This window comes from Nothobranchius furzeri, chromosome 6 (genome assembly GCF_043380555.1).
Source record: "Nothobranchius furzeri strain GRZ-AD chromosome 6, NfurGRZ-RIMD1, whole genome shotgun sequence".
Classification (NCBI taxonomy): domain Eukaryota; kingdom Metazoa; phylum Chordata; class Actinopteri; order Cyprinodontiformes; family Nothobranchiidae; genus Nothobranchius; species Nothobranchius furzeri.
In genome coordinates, this window is record NC_091746.1 from 80,551,044 (window position 1) to 80,574,409 (window position 23,366).

The 23,366-nt window shown below is 40.4% G+C and overlaps 1 protein-coding gene across 5 annotated transcripts in view; it reads right to left on the reverse strand.

The window, feature by feature from the left end:
- npnta (nephronectin a) overlaps nt 1–23,366 on the reverse strand; it is a 95,388-nt gene that overhangs the window by 62,879 nt on the left and 9,143 nt on the right. For 3 of the 5 annotated variants that reach the window (XM_054744820.2, XM_015943707.3, XM_015943706.3), the window contains exon 2: nt 15,070–15,170. In XM_054744820.2, coding sequence (XP_054600795.2) covers nt 15,070–15,170 — 101 coding nt within the window. Of the gene's footprint in view, nt 1–617; nt 669–15,069; nt 15,171–23,366 lie in introns of all 5 variants that reach the window. The other 2 variants (XM_054744819.2, XM_054744818.2) reach the window with 1 other exon arrangement.

Below are 23,366 nucleotides of genomic sequence, written 5' to 3' on the forward strand. Positions count from 1 at the left end.
ATGACAGACTTTGACTTCTTCAGCTTTGCTTTGGGACAAACAACAAGCGGGCTACAATAAAGATTCAGGCTGTTTCTGATTCATTTACACTAAAAATCAAAAACAGCGAAAATGTTGTTGATTCCCTAATTATACGTTATGTTCATCTCATCCTTGGTTGTGGTTGCATCAGAAATCTTAATGAGAGCTTGTTTCTTGTTATTTTCAATGACATTTTCAAACTGTGAATGGATTATGCAGATGTGTAATTGTTTATATATATATATATATATATATATATATATATATATATATAAACATTTGAGACAATATAACATTCAAGAGTCAGAATAGTTTTCAAACAGGGTGACCACAGGGGCAGTCAAACATCAACAAGTCACAAAAAAAGCACATTTCCTGTCAGACATGGTGTTAGGTGAAACCTGGCTTGCAGAGTGTAATTTATTTGCATAGATCCGAGGCCAGAGGGTTGATGCTAGCTGCTGCCAAAGGGGGTGAGGTGCTGCGATGGGAGGGGGTTGGGCGAGGGAGCCCAATGAGGGAGCCTAGGATTCAGAGGATGTGCCCCCAGCATACCGTGTCTAGTTAGATTATTGCAAGAAAGGTGTGGAGCTAACCTTGGGGCTGGCACTTTATCCCGACTACTCTGTGAGTTAAGGCGAAGAGAGCTGCAAAACAAGTAGCCATACAAACAAAGATTGTTGGCATTGATTAGTGTTTTGGGGAAAACAAACATGAAGTTGAAGTGAATTTTACAAACAACCACTCCTGGGAGGCAACCCAACATGCAAACAGAATGTGGAGTTCTGGAGTCACACATGTTCCATTTGTGTCTCTAGACAGTAAAACCAGAGATGTTTAAAGCTGTGAAGGTTACTTTAGCTCCCTCCAACAGACCTGGCAACATGTAATCAATAAAAGGATACATATAAGTGCTTATCTGGAAAAGTATGAGGCAAAAAAAAAAAGGTTTGAGTCAGTCTTTAAAAATTTAGTATTCTTATGTGGAAGAAAACGATCCTCGGAGGTCTTGAGCCTAATAGCAAAAACAGATTTTTATTGTGGGGAAAGAGAAATTCACTGGAAAGAGAGTTTGATCACGCTCACCTGAGGCTGTGCTTAAGTCAAAGGGCTTCTGAAGATGAACAACAACAATAAGACTCGATACCTCAACTGTTTCTCCTTATGTTTGTATAAATAAAATTCTATGTATTATACACACATATATACATGTATATATATATGTATATATATATACATATATACATGTATATATGTATATATATATATATATATATATGTATATATGTATATATACATATATATATATATATATATATATACATATGTACATATATACATGTACATATATATATGTATATATGTATATATATATGTATATATATATATATATATATATATATATATATATATATATATATATACATATATATATATACATATATACATATATACATGTATATATATATATATATATATATATATATATATATATATATATATATGCATATATATATATATACATATGTACATATATACATGTACATATATATGTACATGTATATATGTACATGTATATATATATATATGTATATATATATATATATATATATATATATATATATATACATATACATGTATATAAGTATGTATATATATATATATATATATATATATATATATATATATATATATACATACATATATGGAACTGATAAAGCTCTGAAGTCTCTTTTCTCTGTATAAGGGTTGGAGTAGTAGAGAGGAGTATTCGTAGGTAGTTTCTGCTCGTTAAGCAACAATAGACAGCTACAGTTTATGCTCAAATACTCGATTGTCAGTATTTTCATGCTTTTCTTGGCAATTTTTCGTTATAGTTGTTTAATAAAAAATAGTGTACAAGTTTTCATATCATAAATATAGCATCATAGTTTATCACCATTTGTGGAAAAGCAATGTCTATAAAATACTTAGAAAAAATGCACCATCTCCACCTGAGCTGCTTTCTCACAGGATGCCTCCTTTGAAGTCCTTACTTATTCTAACTCCATCTTCAGTGAGAATCATATGGCTCTCTGGGTACCTCTGCTTTGTGTTGTGCTCCTTCTTTTATTGCCCACCTTGCTTCCTCAGCTTTACCTGCAGTGAACTCTTTTAGTGGAGACTTTTCCGGTCCGGTGAAAATGAAAGCAAGGCGCGCGCACAAGGAAACCGCTCATAAAATCATGATAAGGGAAATTAAACCGCGGTTTCCTTTCATTGCTCACTTGTTAGCTCACATTACCGATTCAAAAGTCTTGACTTAATCCTGTCCGCAGCATCCGTAGAAACAAAGCCCGCACTCAATCAAACTAATTCCTGCACCACCGTACCCTCTAGAGAAATAATAATGTGGGATCTGTTTAATATGGAGACGATATTCAACCCACTTCCTTCTTCCAAATATAGAGGTAATTAATACAGTTCCTAAAGTCTAGAGGAAACGGCAAACCTGAAAGCAAAGCTCTGATTTATGCATGTCTGAATAATGATAAATACCTGCAGCATTATTGTGTGTTTTAAGCTAAAACAAGGAGGTGTATTAATCTACATAACTGCTTAATATGTTATTTTTTTAGTTTGACTGTCTCATTTTTGTGCTTGGTGTGATGATTACGCAGCTAATGAATCAAATTCACTTCCCAGACAACAAAAGTGATCTCATTGCTATAAAAATGTTTTATTACTCAATGAACTGTGACAGATGTTCCTGTTTTGCTTCGTAAATGGGAGGTATATTGCAGTTCATGGGTGAACCTTATAAAATAATGGCCTATTGGCTTGTCCTATTGGAGCTGCATCGATGCAGGACTGACGGAGAATAAATGAAAATGTTTTAACTTCTTTTATTTAAATTTGCTTCTCACAGAAACCACAGTTTACTCCAATGAAAATGTTTCGATACCTCAGTATAAAAGTCTGTTGTGAAAGATAACAGACGGGCAAATTCAAGAGAAAAGTTTGACCAATTTGCTTAAATAAGGTGAGAGAAAAGCTGCATCAAAGTCGAGGATCCGTTTATTTTGGTAGCAGCTTCCATTTACATCAGCGTGAAAGTTCATGACCGATATACGTGTGGAGTCTAAGTAGACAGCCTGTCTCATCATTAAATCTGACTGCAGACCAGCTTCTGGTTTCTTCTAATGCAGCTGAGCAGACTTTGAAGCAAAAAGGTTGTTTGGACATTCAATTCAATTAAAGTTCATCTTGAAAGTTTTCCACTGAGAATAAATAAATTATTAGGAAATATAAGCAGCAAAAGTTGTCTGTGATTGTACTGAAAGGAAACTTTTCGTCTTTATATCTTTTTTTTGTTGTTGTAAATGATGAAATCAAAGAGTTTCTCCTCATGCCTTCCATGTAAATCTAGTGAGCGCTTTTCTTTTCTAACAGTGTGAAGTCGTTACTAATAATGAGTAAAATGCAAACAACCAGACTGTTTTCCTGGAAATAAAAGTCTAACCAATCTGTTCCGGATTTGTGAAAGTGACTCAGCCACTTAGCCTACCCAGAAAGATGCCAATTAGCTACAACTGAAGGTACAAACAATATATTCCACTTATAGAAGGTTTGGTATAATGTAGCTCTGCAGTAATTGAGGCAACAATTTAAAATTACTAAATTGTGTGTCTGATTTCTTTCTGCATATCGATACACAGCTGCTTTAAACTTTCATACTTTTGCAAAACAACATTTTAAAAATACCTTTACACTTATCGATGTCCTGGTATTTATTTTTTGTTATTTTTTTGTTTTTAAAGAAATACGTGAACAATTTATCAAACTAAAGGAAAATAACCAAAAAGGACAAGATGAGAGACAGTGAGACTAAAAATAAAGTTTTCAAGTAAAAACTGATGTTTAATTCTTGCAGCCAGGGATAATTGAAAACAGTTTCTTCTTCCAAATGCCACGTGGACTTGAAAAAGACATTTCTGTCTAGTTTGGTCTAGCAAAGACATACTGCTCTCTACACTGGCAGTAATCGTTGGAACTGCAGCACCGCTCCACAAAACCCCAAAATGTCACAATATTGCTTTACTCTAAGGAATATTAATCAATTAAGCTAAGAACTAGAGATGCTCAGCATTGCCTTTTTAACCAATATCCGATACACTGATATTGTCTAACTCCTAATTTCCGATACTGATACAAAACGATACCGATATAAGTTTTTACTGCAGATATCGGCTGATATTAATGGTAGATCGATAATATCAAGCATCCCTTGTAGAAACTACCTTCAACGACCTTCTCACAGTGGGCAGCACGTTATGTTAAAGGTTCCAGATCATTCTATTTTAAATATTTGAGAGCAAAGGTTGGCACTGGGGATGTTTGATCACGTTTTTTTGTTTATTTTTTTTGCTCCCGATCCAATTCAGAGTCAAATGATATTGAGTATTTGCTGACACCGAGTCCTGATCTGATGTTTTTCAGGAAAGCAAAACATTTTTTAAAGAAAAATTCAGAATAAGAAGAAAACACATCCAAGTTCTCTCTTTAACTTAATTAGGAAGTACACTGATTAAAAATCATGTTTATAATATTATTCTATTTAAAAGTAGCAGTGTTGTTCTTATTTTCAAGTTGTTTACTCCCTCAATATGGAGCTTCGAGCGATGTGTGTTCCCGTGACGGAGCAGGCAGGCAGAGCTTCGGTAAGCAGGGTAACCTTTCCCTGCATAACACCTGTAGCTCCAGCACACAGCTCCGGTGCTGCAGGACAACTGGAATCCCCACGTTTTGAAGTCTGGTGGCAATTTTTCTTTGTTTATCAGCATATCTTTCTCTGTTGGCTGGTTCCTCATTTTATCTGACTTCACTGTGAACTGGGGCTGTTGGTGGCAAACTGGGAATTAATTGAGTACAGTGGTTTTCCTTGTTGGTGCCTGAAGAGAAAAGCTGACAGTGGAAGTAGTTTGAAGCAGGGGCGGATTTAGGACTGAAGAAGATCCGGGGCTTAACACAGACGCGCGCACACACACACACGTGACACACACTAGTCAACATCATATTTATTTGTCTTGTACCACATAATTTTTAATCTGAAGCTACATATTAAGCATATTCAGGGCAGAGTATTGTTCCTGTTAGTGTTTAGTGTGAGATGATAGTAAATATTCCCTTTCTTTCTCCAACAACTTTACCTGATAGTAAGCTAACTTTAGGCAAACCAGCAGCACAACAAATATTTTCAAATAAGACTCACAAACCTGAGTCAACACCAGTCTCATCAAAGCTGGGGTTCTGTCGTACTTTTTGTCTAAAAAAACGTCCTTATGTCCATCTTCACTCATGCGTTTCAGGCAGAGTGTAGAAGAAGCCGGCTGCTGAAGGGCTTCTTCTTCAGTGGTGGAGGCTCAGGCAGGCTGTATACAAACTACTGCCAGCTGCTCCCTCTCTGTTGGACTTTGGTACTGCATGTTACTTCCAAGATTTAGATCCGGGGCTTTTCATAAAACATTCGGGGCTTGAGCCCAAGTAGCCGGGCCTAACGCCATCCCTGGTTTTGAGGCAGCGAATCATGGAGCTCTGTCCTTTCCAACATGTTGAATGCCCAGTATGCACACATTACATGTGTCTGTTGCTCTGCCTCCGCTGTCCGGTTTAAAATACCATCAAGCTGAAGACATTTTAGCTCTCCCGAGGAAACACTAGCGTTAGCTTGCTTGCTAATAGCTGCAGCTTTGTGTCTGAATCCGTGCCTGTCATAAATTGTGTGACGTTACCATGTTGTTTCCGTACAAGAAACAAATAATATATTGATGTAGAGAAGCTTATTGAAATTAAAACCATCCCATATTTATTCTATTTGAAGATCTCTATCTCAGGATGATTTTAAAAAGTCAGGCTTGTTGTTTTAAAAGGTAAATCTGATTTGTTTCTCGGATCCCAATCTTTTCTAAATCACGTGATCAGGCCCGATTTCTGATCACATGATCGGCGCATGCTTAGTAGGCACAGTATATGATAAAATATTACCACTGGCACTATTGAGATATCATTCATCTTAAATACGAGTTATTTTCGTCAGCCTGAATTTATACTCGAAAATAAAATGGTAAGTTTCAGTGAAACTCTACCCACGCCTGCTCCGACAAAACGTGCCTACAACAGCGTCTTAGGCGAGTTGGTTGCTGTGCTGGCTGTGGTTGTCTAGAGTTGAATATGCTGGTGAATGTTCTCAGTCATCCAGTTCGTGGCAATCCAAAGGAGTTGGAATGAAGGCATCTGGAATTCTTTGGTGTCTTGAAGACGTTTTGCTTCTCATCTCATTTGCTTTGTAAATTCTCACTGGAATATGGGAGGGTCAAGTTCATAAACTGCAGCTGTCTATTGTTGCGTAACAAGCAGAAACTACTTATGAATACCCCTTCTCCCTACCTCCTGATCCAGTAGTTAAGGTGTCTGCCTGCCATCCCAGTTTTGCCATGTGCTGACGTGGGTTCGACTCCCAGTGTGGGCAGTAGTTTTTACATTTTAGTTGTATTGGTTATTTTCTGCTAAATATTTTGTGTCTCTAAAGATTTTTGAATTTGGTCATTTCAAAGCATTTAGTTGATTTATTCTGCTCACTTCACATGGACTCACACTGTCTAAATAAATAAAGTATTAAAAAACAGATTAGTCCCTATATTTTAAAAAGTTCACCAATAAAGGGTTGAAAACATCATATTGGCAAGTGTAGCAAAAAATAAATAAATAAATGAAGTTATTGACCGTAGGGCTGTAGCGAAGCCTCGACTACGTCGACGGCTCGATTCTAAAAATTTGTCGACGTCAGATCCGGAAGTCGACGCACCGCGCCCACTTGTTGCATCCCCAGGAGTTTGTAAATAGAGGAGGAATCTGCCTGTTTTTCCTCTAGTTCGCCCTCTTCTCCGCCTTCACTAACATCTCCGCCAAATACCGAAGACCCGGAACAACGTCCGTCCACTACTAGATTATTTTCCTGTTTTTCCCCTTCGTCTCCCGGCAACGGACAACAACTTCCGGGGTCAGATGCGCTGCTTCGTGTCTACCGCAGATGTAGAAAATCACCGGGAGCGCTTCTCCCTTCATTAAGGAGCTTCTTTCAGACATGAGGAGAGCTGTTTTGGTGGTAGCAGTCTCTCCTCCGTGCTGGTCTGTTTGCTGCTGGGTGTTTTTGGTTTATTTAAACTTGGTAACTTGAACTTAATGTTGGTAAAGCTACTGTTAGCATCTTCGCTAACAGCTTCTTGCGTTGGGATAAGCTGTTACGTTTTGGTTTAGAGTTCATCTTTTTTGTGGTGTAGATCTCCCTTTTTATTACATTTAGAGTGTTGTGGGTTTTCGGTTTAGTGTAAAATATCACCTGAGTTTGGTTTAACCCGTAAGACCACTCGCCTCACGCACATAAGTGACCAAAACAAAGCAGCATGGAGACACTCCACCTTCTACCACCTCTCAGGCAGCAGCCTGCACTCCCAAGTTCTACACGTCACCAGAACATAACCAACCAACACAATAAACGCAGTGTTATACAAAATGGAAGGCCTGTAGTGTTTATTCTCTTACAGTAAGAATTTATCAATTTTTTTGAGGAATTTATTTGAGATTTTCTGGTTTTTGTTAATTGTGCAATAGAAAAATAATCATTAGATTAATTTTCTAAATAGTCATTAGAATAGTCGACTATTCGATAAAATAATCGTCAGAATAATCGTTTTAAAAATAATCGTTTACCCCCAGCCCTAATTGACCGGGATTTGAAACTCTGCAAAACTACATGCCAGTTTAACCACCAAACTACCAAGTTTGCTACATGACCAAGTCATGCATAGTAGTCAGGAAGTAGCCAAGAAACTAATTTCGTCATCGGGCCGATGACGAAATTAGTTTCCATTAAAGCTTCACCGGATTTTCAAAGTAAAACTGAAAATGTGCAACCGAGACAGGAAAACGTATAAATGCAGCCAAAAACGTTTTTTTTTTTTAAATTTTATTTATTTATTTATTTTTGAGGAAATAACAATACCACATGGTAAAATGCTCCTAAACCTGGATTTTCCATGATATGGCCCCAGCACCGAAGAACTAAACAAAGAGTGTCTGATTTGCAGTGATGAGGCTTAATCTGTGAGTGAAAAGGTGATTTATTTATTTATTTTTTTTTAGCTATGCAAATGTACAAATGCTTGCTGTGACTGTTTAATATGCATGATGGCTGCTGGTTAAAGTGGAGCTTCAGCTGTGGCTTAGCCTGTCGGACGAGCTGTCAGGGCGATATGAATGAAGCTTTACTCCATGCCAAGTCTAAAACCCCTGCTCTCTCTCCCTCTGTCTGTCTCTCCCTCGTCTCCATTCCCTCACTGCAACACCAATCATCTCCCAACTCCCAACCTCTAAACAATTTCCTTTACACCACAGGGCTTTTGCTTTTAGTCCTCACTCCTTAACACTCTTTCAATTCTGGGAGCTCAAGGAAAAAAATCAGGAAGCATCCACTAAGTTTTTTATTCTTGAAGAGAATTGGCAAAAAAATAAATAAATAAATAAAAAGATCCCTGTGATCTGCGGCACAAAGCCACACTCCTATAGCTCCAATCTAATCTCTTTCATCTTCCACTAAAACTCACCAAGACCTGAAATCTGTGAAGACTGCATCGTCTCACACACGTGCAGGCGAACAGACGCACGAGCCGGTGATTACTCGCTGTCTTCCCAATAGCTCACACATCACTCCTCTAAGGTTTAAATCAGCGCTTCGCAGACCTGCTGATTGTGAGTGAACGGATTAGAGTTGGGCCTGGCGAGGAGCATTAAGCACTTCTGGAGTCATTTGACTCAAAGGGGAAGGAAAAAATGTGGTGAAAGTAAAAGCTTTGTGCTTAAGATGGAAATTATTTGAATTTTTTTCTGCTCAAAACCGAACATGTGGGACTCCAGAGAAACCAAGAAAGCATGCATGCACCCTGCTGTGCGGTTGGAAGTCATCCAAAGGTCATTTGGTTTTTCTGCTTAACGCAATTATTTAAGAAGTGTCACCTCTGATGGATTATCACCTCAGTGAAGTTGGTCATGTACAGCTCTAAATAGAAAAATCACTTAATGCAGCATTTTTTGTGAGATCCTTTCAATAGGATCCTATAGAAGGGTTACGTAATTTCATTTTATTGTGCACAGCTATGACGGACACAAATTATTGCTGACCAAACTGAGGAGGTAATGGTTCATTTCAAAAATGAAATAGCAATTAAAGGCATACTATGCAGTTATTATTTTTTATTTTATTTTATATAATTTTCTTAAGCCAGCATGTGCTGAAATGACCCTTTACAGGGTTAATGAAATGTCACTCTAGCCCCCACCGCCTTCTGTGGCCAGAATATCACATTTGCAACTTCAGAGTGCCGTTCCCGTCCCTGTCACCCCTGCTTTCCACCGGAGCCGTCAGCAGCACGTTACTGCAGCAGCACGTCTTGCTCTCGTAAGCTGCTGCTTGGCCCTTCCCACGAGACGCGAAGCAGCATGGAGCAGCTGTCACCGACCGAGCACGAAGTCACACGAGTGACTTCGTCAGTAAACACAACAACAAGCAGGAAAAAATTACAACAAGGTTTGTGTTTTATGTTCTGTCCATTTTATAATCGCCAATACGGACCTGAAAAACAAAGGAGACCGCTGATAACTTCTCACGGGGACGCACAGTTAGTAACCTTTTTTAAAAGTAAAGCAACCGGAAAGCAGTACGTTCTTTATTCTGAAAATCTCGGTGAGACGCGGCCGACTCGCGCTGATGACGGCTGCTGACGGCTCCAGTGGAAAAGGTTCTGTTGACCACAGCGGTTCCTATCAGCAGCTATGACGTGCTGCTGCAGTAACGTGCTGCTGACGGCTCCCGTGGAAAGCCGGGGTTAGACTTAGTAATGTGGAGCTGACATGCCTGGCACTGCAGTCTGTTTCCAGCATGTTTCTTGCATGTTTTAGATCGTGCACACAGCTGATTTAGGGATGAATTAGTCAGTGCGTTTACATGCACATCAGAAAATCAAAGTATTGCCCTAAAAAGACTTGCGTCATTTTATTTAATTGCATGTATAATCAAGCTGAAGCACCCAGATAATGCGGTCGCAATCCCAATAGGTTCTGCATGTAAACAAGTTATCCAAACTAAACCGGTAGGACGTTCGCGTTACACAAGTGACAAGACAGCAGAAGCAGTTTTCTGATATCACCACAAAGTGACACACGTAACACCATCAAACAGGACAGTCTGTACAAAGTAAGCTGTGCTGCAGAGTTGTTGTTGTCCATTCTTTCAGCTATTGCGCATATCCTGTTTCAAATCCGTCTGATTCAATCCGAGTGTTTGTTTACGGCTTTTGCTGCTATAAGCTAATTGGAAGAATACAGACATAAAAGTGAGCATGTTGCCACCTACTGTACTGGAGTGGAATGAACTTTATTTCAGAGTTGGGTTTTCTAATGTGCATGTAAACTATGATGAAGACTCCCAGCTTATTACAATAAGACCGACCTGGATCGACTTAAATGTCGGTCACTGTGCATGTAGCCGCACTGACTCATGTAGACACTAATGAAGCCTGAGGAGACATTTCAGCTGTTCGATTAAGGTGTTAAAATGTTGAACGCACAGCAAGGCAAAAGGTTTCACTTTTGCTTCAATAACGGAGCACTAGGGGGCGCTAAAAGCGAGCCAAAACTGCATAGTGTCCCTTTAATGAAAAGACAAACTTCGGTTTAAAAACCAAACCATCGGTTTAAAATGCATGCTTTGATAATTTTAAAGCAGCATTACCCTGGCTTTTCACCAGATGCCTAGCGATCACATAAACCTCTGCAAAGTGCAATACACGGCTAAAAGCTGCTGCTATGGTCAATGGCTGTGTTTTCACCAGGCGTGAAGCGGCATCTTTTGGACGTGTCTCAGAAGCGTAGAGTCGTGTCGCTCTGCTAAATTTATGCTGCAAGTCATGTTTTAGATGCTAAACCGAGTGGGCCAAAAAGGAAGTCAACCATGACAGTAAAAAACATCCAGCAGCTTTCAAAATAAAAGATTTACAGTTGCTTAAAGCAGAAATCCAAAGCTTTTTGTCAGAGGGCACCATCTACAGATAAAAAAAATGTATTGTGCCTTTAGTCCTGTCCCGATTTTTCTGTAATTATGACTGGAAGCAACATTGTGAACACGCAACTCTAGCTCAAACAGAACTAAAACATAGTGTTATAGTTGTTCTCATGCTTTGCTCATTATTCATATATATTTATATATTTTTTAAAGACTTACTTGTGCATGAGAAAAATCACCAACTCTGCATCTGTCTAGGTACATCTGCAAACGCGAGCACGCTCTGTGCATGAAAAATGTGTGTAAGCAGATGGCTAACGCTATTGGCTAATGATGAGCGTCGTTCATTTGAAATGACGTGGGGCTCTATAGAATGGGAGTTAGCAAAAAAAGAAAAATAATTTTATTGCCTACATTGTATCAAAATACTGGGTATACTATTCCTTTTTCGAGTAAGGACATGCTGCTGAGGTCACGGGGAAAACGCATTACGCTCCGCTTTCACATCTGGTGGAAAGCCCGGGTTAGCAGCTGCAACTGGTTGTGACATTTTCAGTGCAGCCTGGTGCACATCTGGTAGAAAACACATAACATCTCTGCTGTTTAATCTGAAACTGAGAATACCATAAAGGCTTATAAACTAATGTTAACATTTACTGCACTGGAATATTTTAAAGTTGTTTTAGCTCCCCACTTGGGTGTTTGCCTTACTGTGACCAGCTGTCAGCTCATCGTTCCACAGAGCTGATCTCTGTTTCTGAACACTGTTGAAGCAGCTTTCCAGAACAGGTGAGGTATTAAATGTTCATAACCTTTCCACAGGAACCACTTCAAAGGATATGAATGATCCTTCTCAATATGAGAACTGGACCTCTTCCCTTCCTGCTAATCTAAGCTGTTCTGATAATAAAGACATCCCACTCTTGCATCCTCAGCCAAAGCAAATAGTGGATCTATTCCACCTTGAATTTTCTAAAAGGCAGCGAGCCCAGTGCATATCACTGGGAGGCTCTGGGCACTGAGATGGCTGATTTGTGCCAGAATTTCTGCTGAGTCTGGCCCAACCAGTGGTGCTGGTTCCCTGATTTTAGCAAAGAATTTAAAGTTTAAGAGTCAAGAACTTGGAACAAGGTAGGAGGTTTTAAGCTCCATCAAGATTTTTATTTAGGAGGTTTTAAGCTCCATCAAGATTTTTATTATTATTTTTCAAACATGATACATCTTCCCCTCAGCTACAGGTTTAGGTTTGTCCCCCAGACTATTAGCATAACTTGATATTCTGGCTCCAAGAGTTTATGCAACAATCAGATTACCATAATTTGTTTCTAATAGACGTGAGCCAAGAGATGAGATATGCCTCACAAATACCTTAAGCTAGCAAAAAAAAAAAAAAAAAAAACACCACTCTGGGGCCATGAACTCAAACAGTATTCTATTTGTGTTCTCAGATGCTGCAGAGTCCAAGATCAAGTAAAAAGATGGCATTTGGCCACTTTTGCATGAAACTAGCGCAACCTGCTGCACCTAAAACTCTTAAGCAAAAAACAATCAAATGAGCAGTATGTGCCATATTTACAAGCAAATATGTAAAATTCATTGGATGTAAAATAAAAAGGCCAGGATAGCATGACTGGATGAGTGGAGGAGAGAATATAGTTAATTCATGCAATAAAAAGCTGACAGGAAGTGTAATATCAGCCTAAGAGCCCATGCATCAACATGTAGAGTCAACATGCAGCAGAAACAGGGACCACTTTAGGCCTTTTCCATAGCAGGAGCTTAACAACCAGAACTGGTGAGTGTCATGGTCCATTTTTCTCCAGCTGTGTTTTACAAACTGGAACATTTGGTGTCTGTGCAAAAGAGTCTTTCAGAAATATACCAGTAAAAAGGTGAGTGTAGCTTTCAATAGAGAGTAAAGCAGCAGGTTGGAGTTTAATTGAATTTTACTGGATCATATAAAAAATAAATACTAAGACCTTTCTAAAGACATTTAAAAACTGATGATTTTAATAAGAATGATGGAGCTTTGTAACAAAAACTGTCAAAGGAATATCTAAGGGAGGGTGGACCACTACCGTGTGGTAACGGGAAAGACCATTTAAAAGATATTTATTGTATTTTAATGTTGATAAAACAATTTTAAAAGCATCAGTTACATTTAAGTAAGTCAATATAAAACAATACAACATTAAAAAAAATTAAACTGGCATTTGTCATCTATAAGCTTAGATTCTCCACCTAAGGTGTTTAGGATTTGACTCAGCAGGTTTTTTTTTTTTTTTACTGTTAAAGAGATAGAGCGCTTATAAACTAGATGTGGCAGATGTGGCAGTTGGGTTATTAGGTAAACTGTCCATTAAAGGTACGGTTCAATGAAAAAAACGTCTCATCTAGTATAAGCTAACCGTTAGCAATAGCAACTCCACCACACAGCAGAACTCCTCCAGGCTGGTATTTGTGGAGATAAATCACTAACGTTGCAAAGCAAACGGAGTTTGTCGTCGCGTTGCTGTTAGCGAATCAGAGGAGAAACGTCCAAATGTCAGATACTTTCTCCTCCAGCTGACTTGTACTTCCTGAAACAGGCACATCTGAGCCCCCCCCCCCCCCCCCCCTACAACTTAAAGGGCATTCCTTCCTACTAGAGACAACTGCAAATGTATTGATTAAACGAGTGAACTACACCTTCCTGACCTTTTTAGAAGGCAAAGAAAAATGTTCCAAACAACTTAATTAAATCACCTATCTGATGTTTTCATTAGAATGATTTAACAATTAGAAGTATAAAATGCTAAGATTAACATGGATTTAAGGATCAAATGTTCGATTGCTTGTCTTCTAGTCTGAAATACTTTTTAAAGAGCTTTGCTATAAATGCTTAGACGTGAACGACCTCCAGAGGCATTGTGTGATACATGTTTTTCCACTAGAAAGGCATTAGTCACTCATTCAGAAATGGCTCTTTGAGTAATTCTGTGATCCATTTGGCAAAAAAAAAAAAAAAAGATTTCAAATCCAGGAAATGTTGTTTGTTTAAAGGCTTTTATTTCAAGTATCATGCAGGGAGCCAGCACGAAGTCTGCTGAATGTTTTGTTTCAACACAGCTAAGAGCCGAGACTAGAGAGTGTTCTCTGAAGTCATAAAATGCGCTAAAACACACGGAAACCTTATTGGGATTTTATGGGAATAATAGGAAGCCATCCTATTTAAGTGAATTTATCTCATAGCTTTACAGTTTATTTAATCTACAGTGCTTTTTTTTCTTCTCTCAAAATAACCGTTCTAACTCTGTTTCTAATCTTGCTGAATCTAAACCAGTCCGCTGATGGCTGCAGCCTCCAGCTAAACAGACACAGATTTTCTGATCCACGTCTCAGCGAGGAAGCGAATAAGCACTTTCCCTCGTATGTTGTTTTGAATTGCAGGTTGGTGAGTTCCCACGGTGGAAAAGGCTCATTTGTGTGCTTCAACACCCACTTTCCTTAATAAATGTCCACAGCAAAGCAGCAAGTATTTCAGGCATTAAGCCATGCAAAGGATAAGATGTTTGTGAGTCAATCAGCTGAACCTGTAACCCTCCAGCACACTCATACCTTCCCTTGGTGATCTTAAAGCAAAGCACAGGACATTTGCACCATGTGATGGAAATGGTGCAGCTGCACGATGTTGCAGTATACCTCTGAATCCTCCAAAGGAATATTTGCTGAATGTTATAATTCTAAAAGTCAGCCTGCAGGTCCAATCATCTTTAACCATCAATCTTTGTAGGCAACTGCAGGTGTGGTGCTCCATTAGCTGCAGGTGTAGCGATGGTAAACTCTACGCATGCTTCCCTTGCACCATAATGCCATTAATAGCATCTTTGACCCCAGCTTGAAACCTCGCCACCTTGTTAGTCCCATTTGCCCCCAGCAGCAGCAGCAGCAGAAGCAAGCATGGCAGAACTCACGCTGGCAGTGACCCCAGGAGCGGCGCGTCCAGCCCCAGCAGCAGTCCACCCTGGCTCCGTATCGACACAGCCCGTTTGATGACGCCATCTGTCGAGGCCACCTGTTAGCAGATGACATAATTAGCTCTCAGTCGAGTGAAATGTCTGCATGAAAAGCACAATTTTTTATAATTACGGACAGGTTCAAGGGCTTTGGACATGATTTATGGGATTTTACACATTTGAGGGGAAAAAAGTCAAACATTTGTTTAAATGGAGGTATTCACACACGCACACACACAAAACAAGCCAGCATGCACACGCTCGCATTCGTGCGCGCACACACTGGTATTCAAAACTCAATCAGTAATGAAAATAACATTAGTCACTGTTGCACACAAATACTTCCAGACGAGTTCCATCGAAATGAATTGAATTAAACTTTTGGTTTAATTGATGACAAATAAACAGCTCTGTGATTTATTATTTCATTTTCATTTTTCCCCCGCCTGCATTTAATTCTTCAGTATTGTTTCCACAAAGATACTACATTAATTAATAATAAATGAGAAACAGCCAAGTGAAAACTCATTTTGTGGCTTCCTTCATTTGTTTTCTAACCGTTTCCGATTTTTAAGACTGCCTCCCGACAATGTTTTCGTTTAATCGTTAAGGATTAGTTTAATTTTATTTTCAGTGAGTTTTTCCACAGACAAAGGACAAGTTTAATAATCAGCACCGGCGGGTTTGTGGGATTGATTACTTCGGACATATATTAATAATACCTTGTTACTTTATAAAAGCAACCACATTTACATTTGAAATGTTTTATTCACCTTTTCTGCGTTTCGACTGTTAGTAATTCGCACAATGTTTAAACCTGACAGCGACTTACAGCAGCACTTATTTCTTATCATTTATTGACAATATAACAAAAATAACCAAAAGGTCAGTTTTATCACCTTTTATTGACACAAGAGCATTCAGAGATAACAAATTCTATCAATTAACATTCTAACGCACTCAAGAAAGATCATCATTGCATTATTAGGAAGCTACTGTGTCCTATTTCTCTCTGTGTGTGTGTGTGTGTGTGTGTGTGCGCGCGCGCGCCACACACACACAGAAAGGGAAGACAGTTGCTTCATGCATACACACGGCCCTGTGTGTGATACAACACAAGACAGTGCAATAATCCAGATTATGACCAGGTAATAAGCTCCAGTATGATACAAAACAATGTCATTCCTTTTTATATGATATGATATATGATAGTAAATAATACAATACTTTACCATATGTAGGATTTAACATTATAGTATATATGTGATGCAATTACAGGTCAAATAAAAAACAACTGAAGATATGAAATAATTTATAATATAATATGGTTTAAAATGTGATATGCAATTCATTATGACGCAGTAAAATACGACATCTACATGATACCATACCATAAGCCTCTGATCCATCTGCAGGGCTCGGGACAGGGCGGGGTGGACCGGCGTCTACTGGGTCTGGAATTTCAGGAGTGTTTTTATTGCTCTCATGTTGGCAGGTGGGGTTAAACGAACCGTCACGCGTGGTTTTATATACAAGTTGTGCAAATATTCAGTATTTTTCTGGTCTGCAGAGCCAAAGACAAAAAAAGAAATGCTTTCCAACAGGCTCCACACTCCACAGTGTGGTTGTTGAGTCCAGAGGCCTGCCTCCCTTTGCAGGTCTGGGGCTATAAATAGCATCCAACGCATCGTAGCAAGTGTGTATTTCTCTCATTTCTCCAGCTGTTTCTGTCCGTAACTTTCCTAATTTTGGGCGTTTCATTTCTTCAGCTTGGCGACACCGTTCCGACGTCCGTTTAAATCCTTTGGCTCCCATCCACTGAGAAACTTCTTTTAAAAAAACTTTCATTCCTTAACAATCTGCTAAATTTGCTGGCATTTTCTCACATTCATGTACAACTAATGAAAATACGAATCCAAGCAAAGGGAATGCAAGGTTTGTTTTAATTGATGCAAGTAGAGACATATTTCTGTCCTCTAATTGGTGAACTGTGTTGTTGCTCACCCTAACCATACAGTATACTCCACAAAGGCCTACAACAGAAGCAGGCCAACAAGTCAGATTCCTGTTGTTTCTACTTTCATTAACTGTACACTTGTATGGGAGAAAGCCAGCACGTAAATGCATGGAAAAGCTACAATGCACTAGATGCCATTTGCAGCAAACCGAGGCAGACCCGGACCCTGAGACTGCGAGTCACTTGTGTAGCCTGTTGGTAAGAATTTCTTTATTGTCTTTAGTCCTGCAGACCATTCATTGCAGCACAAAAATACTGAATATTTGCACATTTATGAAATTGTGCATGACGGTACGTTTAACCCCACCTACCAACATGAGAGCCCAAGCTGCTTTCCTAAAATTGCAGACCTGTCCACAACATGGCTCGACGCAGCATCCTGCAGCATCTGGACTTCCTGGGTACCTATGCCAAGATCCTGTTCATAGGCATCGGCTCTGCCTTCATCACAATCCTCCCTGAACTCTTCCAAGACAAACTGTTCCAGATGAGCATGCCTGACCCCATCTGCAGGTGGATCATCGACTTCCTGATGGACAGGAAGCAGAAAGTGAGGCTGGGGAAGAATGTCTCGGGCCTGCGGACTCTCAGCACCGGTTCCCCTCAGGGCAGCGTTCTCTCCCCTCTGATCTTCTCCCTGTACACCAACGGCAGCACCTCCAACCACAAGTCTGTCAAGCTTATCAAGTTTGCAGACGACACCACCGTCTTCTAGCTTATCTCGAATGGGGATGAGTCTGCCTACAGAATGGAGGTCGAATGGCTGGTGTCCTGGTGCAGCCACAACAACCCAGTGCTAAACATACAGAAGACAGTGGAGGTTGTTGTGGACTTCAGGAAGCACACAACCCCCCTCCCCCCCATTAACCTGTCTGACACTCCCATCACTATGGTGGACTCATGTCGCTTCCTGGGCATCATCATCCCCCAGGACCTGAAGTGGGAGCCCATCACCTCCATCATAAAGAAGGCCCAGTAGAGGATGCACTTTCTCAATTCAACCTACCAGTACAGTCGACGAGGAAGTTCTACACCACCGTCAGCGAGTCCATCCTCATCTCCTTAATCACCGTGAGGTACACGGGAGCCACCATCATGGACATGAAAAGACTTCAGCGTGTCGTGCGCTCTGCTGAGGTCATTGTCTGCAAACTCCTCTCAATACAGCACCTGTACACCTCCAGGACATGGAGGCGTGCAGGTCAGATAACAGCTGACCGTCTCACCCTGGACACGGTCTCTTTGAATCGCTCCCAACTGGCAGGAGGTTCCGATCCATTCGGACCAGAACCTCTCACCACAAAAACAGTTTCTTCCCCCCTGCGGTCGGACTCATGAATAACAATTGCAGACCCGCCCACTCCAGTTGCTTTGTTTCGGTCACCTGACCCCGTGCTGTGTTTGCACGTGAACTGATCCGCTCTGACCAGTACCTGCACTAGCTTGTATATAATAGCTGCTTCTCTAATTATTGCCTCCCTTTATTATAATTTTATTGTGTCAATTTCTTAATTCAAATGCTTGCTTATCATTTATTTTTTTCTTTCTTGCTCCAAGCAATGCAGCAATTTCCTAATGTTGTGATACTCGCACATATCAAAGTCAAAGTCAGTTTTATTGTCAATTCTACCACATGTGCAAGACATACAGAGAAATGAAATTACGTTACTCTCAAACTCTCGCTAGAGTACGGGAGAGAGAGAGAAGCCGCTGCGTGTACATGCGCCACCAGCATTTCATTTAGATGAAAGGGGATTACATGAGGATAAATTGGGAGAGGGAGAAAAAAAGGCATTCCAGTGTTACTCCTGGCAGGGCGTAGTTTTGCAATACGAAAAAACACCTCGAACATGTAAGCACGAACATCAACAGTTCAACGTAACATGAGACTCAGATAGGGAGGCGGGGGGGGGGGGGGGGGGGGGGGGGGCTGGAATCCTGTTTCCCCAGCGGGGAGCAGCCCTGTGTGGCGCTCAGCCAACTGTATCCACAGGTGGAGGGAGATCTTAGGAGGAGCGCAGAGCACATTGAGTTCCTGCAGGTTGATGACCTCGCTAGGCAGAAGTCCTCAATCTGAAGGCGGGGGGGGGGGGGGGGGGGGGTCGGGTTTTCACAGCATCTGTCTGCATCCCTTCCTTTGTGGGGGTTGTTGTTAGCAGCTCAAGGCTGCCTTGGCGTCAGACTTGGATAACAAGACTTTGTTTGGGTCAGGCGGAGGTAATTTTCCTCTCTGCCTTCAGTCTTTAAACTGATCATTCCAGTCCTTCAATGAAGCCAATTCAGGTTTTAAACATCTCCACACCGTCCGGTGACCCTCTCCGAGATGACATCCATTTTGCGCACTAACACCGGTAACACAGCTAGAACATTGTCCAGCTTACGGTTCACCTCGAGTAACGTCCCAGTCTGTGAGGTCTCCGCCCGGGCGGTGCTTCCCGTGGGTGCGGGTCGCCCTCTAATCGCTCCCGTCTTCCCAAATTTCCAGAAAACCAGATATCCTCCCACTCCAATCAGAAGAAATCCAGTGATCATCAGGCCAAATATCCACATATCTTCAACGTCCTCAATGGACAGCTGAGAGAGACATGCGATCCTCCACACCTTCCAGGAATCGAGCGCATATCCCGCCGCGTGTGTCCCTTGAGGGCAAGTGGGAGCCCCCTCCTCCGTTCTCATTGTAGAAAAAATCTTATCAATTGCGTTGGATGACCAATTAATTAAATCCATTCTGAAAAATAGGGATTTCCAGAAGAAATGCAGAGAAGCGCTCTGTAAGCAGACAGGACAAAGAGCCTTGGGAAAAAAAAGATAAGGGAGCAAATGCAGAAGCGTCTGTACTCTGTGAGTGCCGGAAGAAGAAAAAAAGGCAGTAAAACCCTTCCGGTTCCAAATCTGCCTTGTGGTGGGGTTGCTAATGCTAACGCTTAGCTTCTACTACACATGCTTTGTTATCTCCTTTAGGCTAGATCAACAATAGCGCTCCCCGTCGAGAGCCAAGGAGTGGGTGAGTCCATGAATGCTAAGTTTTCAATGAAACGCAGATTAAACTGGCTTTTCTAATCAAAGCACTTTCCCTTCTAGTTTCTGTTGGTGGCTAATGCAAGAAAAAGGGGTGAAAGAATATTTTCAGGTTTAGCCTGAAAACTCAGTGTGAAACTCCGAGGGACCAAACCTATTTCAAAAATAATAAGTAAAAAACTGTGAACTCAGTCTTTAAATTTAAACCCTGTTGCATTTTCTAATGAATAAAACAAAGAATGGATGAATGTGTGGACAAATAAAGATTTCAAGCTGATTTTGTTTACGGTAGCGGTCTCTAAAACACCTGCCTGAGGGCATAAGCTCACATTCTTTATGGAGAATATGTTCTGGATCAGACTATTCTGTGAGCGTGCCTACAAACACACTGCTCATATATCGACCGAGGCTGGATTACAGTTAAACCCATCAGACCTTACAGAGTTAGATATCCACACCAGGCTGACAACCCCATCTGATTAAACTCTCAAGAACAGCAGAGTAAAGTCAGTGTATTTAAACTCACATTTATCTCAGCGCCTGTAACTGACACAGACGTTTATTGTGTTACGAAATTACATAATGAAGTTGCAACAGACCCAGCGTATGCTCTCTTAAGTATTTTTAAAGTATATAAAACAGATTGAAAGTAATCTCAATAATAACCTAAATGATATATAAAAGCAGACGGATTTCAAAGCTTTGAACTAGTCAAAGTTGATGAAAAAACACAAGTGAGATAAAACGGCATGATGGGAAAAGAGGCGTGTTGGGTCACATTTCTGTTCTGTGACAGATTATCCTTTCAGCGTGAAAACTGAACTGATGGCACATCTAGTCAAGTTGGTTTGTCGCGTCCGACTGGGGTCTGGTTCTGAAAGCTTGTCGGGCTGCATAGAATTACACAAACACCCGCGTACGTCAAACCACCTCACTACTGAGATCTAAATCACAAGCTGTGCACTTCTGGGTGCCCTTGCAAGCATTCCACTTCTCTTTATTGTCCTTTTCATGACAGTTGGAGATATTATCCCCGATACGAGGAGGCTGAGCAGGTATTGGCTTTATACAGATACACGTTTCCCCCCAAGTCCCAGCACCTCTGTAAGAGCTATTGTAGCTGGATGTTTTCTGCTTCTCTGTGATCTATTCTGCTCAGAATAAAAGAAAAAAAATCTACTTTGAGAGATCAGACGTTAAGTCCTACTCGTTAAATATGACTTTTATGTAGTTATGGTTATGAGCATTGTGCAGATTAGTCAAAATAAAAATCTAGTATGTGTGAAATTAAGATTTCATCTTCAGAGCAGAATGAAAATGATGGAATCCTATAAGAACCAAGGGGGAAGTTCTCCTGATGGACTTCCTCAAACAAGAATGTTCTGTCTGTGCATCCCTGTGAGAAAGTTAGGATTTGTCTCAGTATTCAAAGCACATTCTTTGCCACCATTCCTCCCTGTTAGTGTCTCTGTGCCAAGTTGAGGAAATGCTAATGCATGCCCCCGCTGCCAATCACCTCTCTGGGAAAAAAAGGAAAAAAACCCAGATGGAAGCTAAGTGAGAGTGGCAGATCCAGGGAAAATGTTTGCCTGCTGCCTGGCAAGCAGGAAGGCAGCCAGAAGAACAAGGACAAGAATGAAAAGGAATGAGGGAAAGGATGTGAATTACAAGAAAAAATTAATTTTATGTAAATGAAGAACCAAAAAATAAATAAAATAGAGAAAATAACAAAGGAAGAGGATTGGACCTGGAATAAAGCCAGGATTAGCCCACTGGAGCCCCATTTGAACTGTTACAATAATTTCACATGAAAACGAACCCTTCTGTTATTAAAATACGAGACCTGGAGGACAGTTGTACGTCAGCAGTGTTTAAATCTTCTAATTGGAGGCCTCTGCTGATTTATTCATAGGTGTAAATAATCTAATAGAAACTAGAATATGTCAACATTTAGAGTGGGAAGGATTAATGCTACTCAACAACACCTGTTCCTGTTTAAGCCACTTGTCTTATATTTGTTTGCAGGTTACTAAGTAATTATCTCATTTAATGCCTCCTCATTGACCTTTCCACCGCAGCTGAAGACGCATCGTCACTGTTTGTACTTTTTGGTTTGCTGAAACCTCCCGTAAGTGGAACATTTTGCCACCCAACCCCCACTTTTGCCCCAACAATAAAACATAATTGCTATAATTCCCTTTTGCTGACGGAAACAAGCAGCTCATCCCTCCGTTCAGAAATGATTGTAGCACTTAGTTACACAATTCAAGGATGAAAAGCTGAAGCTCTGGACCTGATGAACTGGATAACATGTCAGCATTTGTCCTAGATCCTTAAAACTTTTGTCGTCACCATTTCCCCTTTTCTTTGTTTGCTTTGAATCCGCTCCAGGTGAAATCAACACAGGTGTCCTTTCAAAGTGCAACAAATCAAGTGTTGCACATTGATGGTGCACAAGACAGCACATTTTATCACTCTCCTGTGCTCACAGCATGTTAGCCTGCTGCTGACTTGCTAACACCGACATGAAGCTGAAGCTGTGTTGCCATGGTCACAGCTTCATCTTGGACCATCAACACGGGCAATAAGATCACAGGAAAAATCTAGAATGTGTTACGTTCTGCAAACTAAACAATGTACCGGTCGCAGCCATGAGGGTTGCTCTGCTCATCATTCCAACTCTGCACTTCAGAAGGGCTTGGTCTCAAGAGTCTGGACCCTGACTGGGGTCAAGATTATCAGACATATTTATATAACAAGCTCGTTCTTAAAAAACTATGAGTTTAAGTGAAAAATAAAAAAAAAATTAACTGTTGTGATTTCTGATAGAATGATAAAATATTCCAGAATATAAAAATAATCTCTATAAATGAATGATTACAAAATCTGGACATTAATCTAAACCACCAAAGGAGGGAGATTGTACACAAACTTTTTGACACACTGGTCTCATTCAGCCGTCTTTGTTTAAAGGAGATATATAACGTTTTTCCACTTTATAATAGTTCTGTGATCAACAAAACATGTTTATGAAGTTCTTTGTGCTGTTGTGTCCTTGGGCAAGACACTTCTCCCAACTTGCCTGTGTTGGTGGTGGTCAGAGGGGCTGACGGTGCCAAATGGCAGCCTCGCCTCTATCAGACCGCCCCAGGGTGGCTGTGGCTACATAGTAGCTTACCATCACTGGCGTCTCTGAGTGCCCTAAAAAGCGCTCTACAAG